This window comes from Papaver somniferum, chromosome 8 (assembly GCF_003573695.1).
Source record: "Papaver somniferum cultivar HN1 chromosome 8, ASM357369v1, whole genome shotgun sequence".
Lineage (NCBI taxonomy): Eukaryota > Viridiplantae > Streptophyta > Magnoliopsida > Ranunculales > Papaveraceae > Papaver > Papaver somniferum.
Window position 1 is genome coordinate 18,902,724 of NC_039365.1, and position 6,364 is coordinate 18,909,087.

The 6,364-nt window shown below is 39.3% G+C and overlaps 1 protein-coding gene across 1 annotated transcript; it reads left to right on the plus strand.

Moving 5' to 3' along the window:
- The first annotated feature begins 4,051 nt into the window (after window positions 1–4,051).
- LOC113305210 lies at window positions 4,052–5,764 on the plus strand. The gene is made up of 2 exons (XM_026554295.1): window positions 4,052–4,561; window positions 4,829–5,764. The coding sequence occupies exons 1-2, from the start codon at window positions 4,052–4,054 to the stop codon at window positions 5,762–5,764; spliced, it is 1,446 nt and encodes a 481-aa protein (XP_026410080.1).
- Window positions 5,765–6,364: the final 600 nt, after the last annotated feature.

Here is a 6,364-nt window from a genome sequence, read left to right on the forward strand (position 1 = left end):
CTTACTTTCTCTGGTGTCTATGCAGGAGCACTTTTCTCACTATGATGGGTAGATCCAAGCATTCTACAACCTCCCTGCTCAACACTCAAATCAGATCTAACAAAAGGATTACATGTATCTTGATTACGGGTGTGGGTTTGGGCTTCTTGAAGAACTGAATCAACCTCTCAGCTGGAGAATCGAGCAACAACTCATGCACATCCCCTGGTATACCATCTTGCAACATTCTCTCCTCCTCAATCTTCACCTCAATGTTATGCTGCATGTCCTTCGGATACCAATCGAAGATTTCTCTAAAGTTGGGAGATTCACATCCTTGTGGAAAAGCTATTCCATGAGGCAGACGATAAACCAAATGCTCAAAAAGGATACCAGTGGATACGAGGCTCTATTTCTACTTCATCCAATTTGCGTTTTCCTTTTCGATCGATGGGTTCTTGTCCTCCAGCCATGATGAATCTCTCTGGAAGATTTTAGAAGGAAAAATTGCTGAGGATAAACAACTGTTTCCTCTCCCAACAAGAGAAAAATCCCTTTCAAAGGGTATCATACTAGAAGCCTCGACCGTTTCGCCAATAAATTGCGACGATTCCCAATATCGTCACTCGTACACTCAACATTTCTATTCCCCTGCTATCTCTGTCATTTCAAATCTCCCGAAAATAGGCTATTATAGCCTATGTTGCAGGAACTTAATCTCCACACGCTTAACCTATATAAGTAATTTGTTGATGGTCTTGACAGGTGGAAAGGATTTGATATATAACACAACACTATCACTCTCCAGATGGTTGACATGCAAAGACTCATTTTCCTTCACACGAACCACTCGCATAGTTCTGACTCAGCTGCTTACTCCCCACATCACATCTCAGATGCAAGCTGAATCAAATTTGCGTTGGGATGTAACTCTTTGCAACAATTTTTTTTGAGCCCAATACTATATGGAGGAAGTTCAACACTAATTCAAAAGGGAAACCAAGGTCCAAATACACCCCCTCTTCACCAGTTCGAGTCACAGTAGATACTCTGAGTAACAAGGTAAGTATGCACTCATTGGTGTGTAGGGAAAAGTAACCTACAAACTAACCTGCAAGTATACAGGGAAGTTGAAGCAAGTAATAGTAAATAGGGGTTTGTCCACAGGGACTTGGAGGATTTGCTACAGTTCTCTTTGGGGAGTTTCTAAAGTTATCTGAGTTCAAGGGAGGGTACTAAGGCTTTTGATTTCACTACCTGACCCTAGGCTAAGGAAATTGTGATGCAATGTATGTCTTGTTTTTTTCATGAAAGGTTACAAAGAAGGATAGAGAAACTAACCTAGCTAAATGACCCCTAGCATCAGCTGTCTTTCAACAGCACAACTGATCACAAGTATTTAGCTCAACTAGCTAACTGAGCTTGATGCAATCTCTCTAATGGATTAAATTCTCACACACTGACCTAGCTGCACTCCTAGCATCAGCTGTCTTCTAACAGCACAGCTGATCACAAGTGAGTAACTCAAATGGCATTTCATTAATCCTAAGGCAGTTAAAGCATTTCAAGACAATACATATACATTTACTATCCTAGCATATGATCAAGAGCTTCCTCTAAGCCCTAGCAAATGAAACTAACACATAATAAAACTGAAATTAAGACAAAACAACATATGAATTGAAGTTCAAACAAAACAGGGCAAACATATGAGAAACTGGCTAGCCCAGTCCTCTTGGTGGTGCACTGGCTAGTCCAGGCATGTGTATTTTCACAACCCATGACCCCAATTTATAGTCAGTTACAATTCCCCCAAAATACCCAAATGTCAGAAATTAGGGTTTCACAAAAGGGTGAAATTGGCTTACCTAATACACTGATAACAACTCTAAATCTTCCCCCCATGCTTCTGTTGATCCAATTGCATCTACCCATGCTCTGATTTCTTCTCCAACTTCACCTATTCTACCAATTTCAAACCTAGGGTTTCTGTGAAGAAAAAGGGTTGAAATCGATAGAATATGTGTCTAGAGAGGTAGGGTAATGATGGGTTATGATTACAAGTAGCCATGATGGCTTTTGGAGGATGCGTGGTGGTGGTTGAGGCAGAGGCAGGCGGAGCTGGTGGCGGACATGGTTTCTGCAGAGGGAATGGGGAAGGAGATGGGGTGAGCTCGATTAGGTTTTGGCTAGGGGTTGTTTGGTTTGTGGGATATAGGCTTAGGTGTTTGAGTGTTGAGCGGGATCATCGAACCTTGATGTTCGGTGATGAAAGGCGTAGGATGATAACTTCTGAAACGGATCTAACGGAGAAATTGAGACAGATCGTGAGCGACCGTTGGATGCAAAAATACAACGAAACTGACGGCTCAAGATGGAGTTAAGTGCTGTAGTGTAAGGCGGAGATATCAAACTTCGATGCACAGCAAGGGAGCGACCGTTGGATTCAACTACCATCTAATCTGAAGGCTTGGAATTTCAGCGCTGTGGTGCTCGGCAGAGACTTCAGATTTTGATGCTCTATGAAGGAGCGACCGTCGGATGCTTCTGAGAACTGATCTGATGGCTGAGAACGGAGGCGCTTTTGTGTGTAGAAAATGAGGTTGTGCGCACCATTCTTCGCGGCTTCCTTGCGTAATTTCTCCCGGCTTTTCACTACTTTTCTGCTCTTTTCGCTCCGCGACTCATCCGAACTTTATTTATTACCTAAAAATGCAAAATTAATTAATAAAAATATTTATTCTTGAAAACAATGAAAATACAGAATATGGGATAAAATGTAGAATTAATGCATAAAAGATGAGTTAAAATGCCAACAAAAAGGGATAAATATATACAATATTTGGCACTCATCACTCATCACTCTTTGACTCAAAGTATACTAACTTTATAGTAAATAGTAGTGTCATTGATGACAGGACTCGATCCATTTGCATTAGCCATGTAAGACCAATGCAACAACATTATTGAAGACTACAACAGATACAAGTACAAATCCAACAGTCTCATTTTAAATTTGGTATCTACATCACTTATGACAAAGCTCAAAGTATACCCGTGAACAGATTTCAAATTAAAGCTAGTCATATCAACATCACTCTCACAGTCATATGTCTATCCTTCTTTGCCCCTAGTGAACATAACCCTCTTTCATATTCTTCTCTGGTACCAAAACTTCAGTTTCATGGCCTCCTCCTCAAATTCAAACCCACAATCCATTGATAACCTGGTAAAACAAATGAAATCTGCCCCAAACATCCCTGAGGACTTGTTCCCAAAAGTTTTTATCAATTCTGAAAAAATCAAATCTAAACAAACTCAAGACTGGAAAGGGTGTTTCATTGGAAAACTTTATAGCAATATATGTTTTCAAACCTCCAGAGTCAGTAACTTTATCAATGCAAACTGGGAAATGCTTAGCAGAATTGAGGTTGAAGTTTGGAATAGGAGAAGAAACTTTTACATCCTCAGAACCACACATGAAGAAGACTACTCAACTTTGAGGAATGGAGGCACTAGAGGGGTATTTGACAAACTGATGGTTCTAGTTGGAGTCCCTCATAATGGTCCTGAGCTCATTGATGAAGAGCTATTCTCCAAAGTTATGATCTGGATTCTAGTGAAGAGAATCCCATCTCATATAATCCCAGACATACAAAACATAATCAAACCAATTAGAGTCTTCCAGGGGGCCAAAAAACCTTATGGAAGAGACAGATTTGAAAAAAACTTGGAAGTTAAAGTTACAATCAATGTTACCAGATCTCTTAAGTTTGGAATAGAAGCTTTTGAAACTCCTACTTTGTCTCACTGGCTGGAATGTGCTTATGCTCTTAATGGCATCAAATTCTGTAAAGTTTGCAGAGTTCTTGATCATCCTAGCCCTACCTATCCCTTACCTCCTAATCAAAACAACCTTGATTACTATCATCTATCAACCCCTCAACTAGCACCTCCACCAATAACCCCTAGACAAAAAATAGTTCACCCTCCACCCCCCCCCCCCCCCTCCCCACACCCACACCCACACCCACACCCTGATGTTCTTGCCTGTCAAATTAGAAACAAAAGAATGGAATTAGAAAAAAAGATAGTTGGATCTTACAAGAAAAAACTTCCAAAGTGGAAAACTGCTGCAAGAACTAATCCGAACTACAACAATGAACCAAGAAAAGTTGATGAGGAAACAGCTGTTGATGACCTTGCTGTTGCTGGAAAAAAAATTCTAGTCACCAACACTCCAAAACACTTCCCTTTCAATACCCTACCTACCTTGGCTCAAATCAAAACAAACATGGAAGCTGAAGCTAATAAGAAGAAAAAAGATGCATGGAAAGCAAAGAAAAAAGATCATACCTTTGAGAGTCCTGATGATGCCTCTCTTAACACCTCATCCACACCTATCATAGATACCAAGAGAAAGAAGATCACCCCCAATAAAGCTAATGCTTCCCTCAACAATATGGAAATGACAAGTGTTAAAAGATTCAAAGATCTGAATGTTACTTCTCAGGAGCAACTGGCCAACATTCCTATTCCCATGGCTAATGACACTTTAGAATACTCCTCTGCTGGAACAATGGTACTTGCTCTTAACACCTTTTATTACCATATTTTTAAAACTCATACTATATCCTATATTGTGCAATGCCTGATATATTAACACTATGACAATATTATTAGAAGACTTGTCTCTAAGTATCCAGCTGTGTCTTACTTTTGGCAATTCTTTACTTCCCTAGCATGGAATTGCCAAGGGCTAGGAACCAGAGATGCTAAGAGATATCTATATGATATGATTAATAAATTGAATCCTAACATTATATTTCTATCTGAAACTAAATAAAAGCATGATATTCTCAAGAAAACTATGCAAGACTTAGGGGTCAACAACTTATGGTATGTTAATCCAAGAGGGGCAAGTGGCACTGCTGGTGGCTTAGCATTGTTATGGAAAAGCAATATTTACATAGAAATGTTGGATTATTTTATCAACCATATCAATGCAATAATCAGAACTTCCAATAGCCCCCCTTGGTTATTTACAGGCTACTATGGCAATCCTTATGACACTATATCCAAGTTAAACTCTTGGAAAATGCTTGATCAATCTGCTGCTTCCAATAACTTTCATTTGCTGGTTATTGGGGATTTCAACTTTATTCTCCATGATACTGAAAAATTTAGTACTCACTCCATAGATGCTAATGAAGCTTCCATTTTAAATGAAAAGATCCTTAATTTGGACCTCATTGATCTTGGTTTTACTGGTTTCCCCTTTACTTGGTCAAACAAAAGAAAAGGTCATGCTCTTACTGAACAAAGATTGGATGGAGGTCTAGAAAATGATGATTGGCTTGCCATCTATCCAAACACCACTATCACTAATATGCTAGCCATTGGATCTGATCATCACCCCAACTTATTGAAATCAAACCCCCACTGGAAGAATGGTAAGATTCCATTCAAATTCTTTGGTACCTGGTTAGATCATGCTGATTGCAGGAAAATTATTGCTGACTGTTGGAAAAAGATCACTCCTGGTTCAAGTGCCTTCACTATAGCCATAAAACTTAAAGACATAAAGCTACAAATCAGAGTCTGGAACAAGGAAGTTTATGGCAACATCAAAACCAACATTGATGAATGCAAGCAATACTTATATTGGATACATACTCACTACTTCAGAGAAGATAGAGGACATGCCCTAGCTGATGCAAGAAAACAGCTCAAAAATTGGCAAGACATAGAAGAAAAATTCTGGAAAACTAAGAGCAGGGATTAACTTATCAAGTTGGGAGATCAGAACACAATCTATTTCCACAGAGCCACTAAAAGTAGAACAAGAATGAATAAAATAGATTAAATCCAAAATGAGGAAGGCATCTGGATTACTGAGCATCAAGAAGTTAAGGACTGCTTTACCAATCATTTCTCTCAAATGGCAACTGCTGAACCTATAAACCCCTCTTCTGAAATCATCAACCTTATACCTCTAGTTATAACCCCTGAGGACAACACAACTCTCAACATAAAACCTGAACCAGATGAAATTAAAGCTATCCTATTTAGCATGGCAAATGATAAATCTCCAGTGCCAGATGGGTTCCCACCAAACTTCTTCAAACTCAACTGGGATATCATTGGAAATGATATTGTCACAATGGTTCAACACTTTTTTCTCTCTGGTCACCTGCTTAAGGAGATGAATGCCACCTTTATAGCCCTCATCCCCAAAATTGACACCCAAACTTCTCCTAGTCATTTCAGACCAATCAGCCTTTGCAACACCACCTACAAAATCATATCTAAATTACTATCTCAGAGAATGAAGCCCTTTCTAAAAAAAATCATATCCCCCTACTGACAGACACATTTTTGTGTC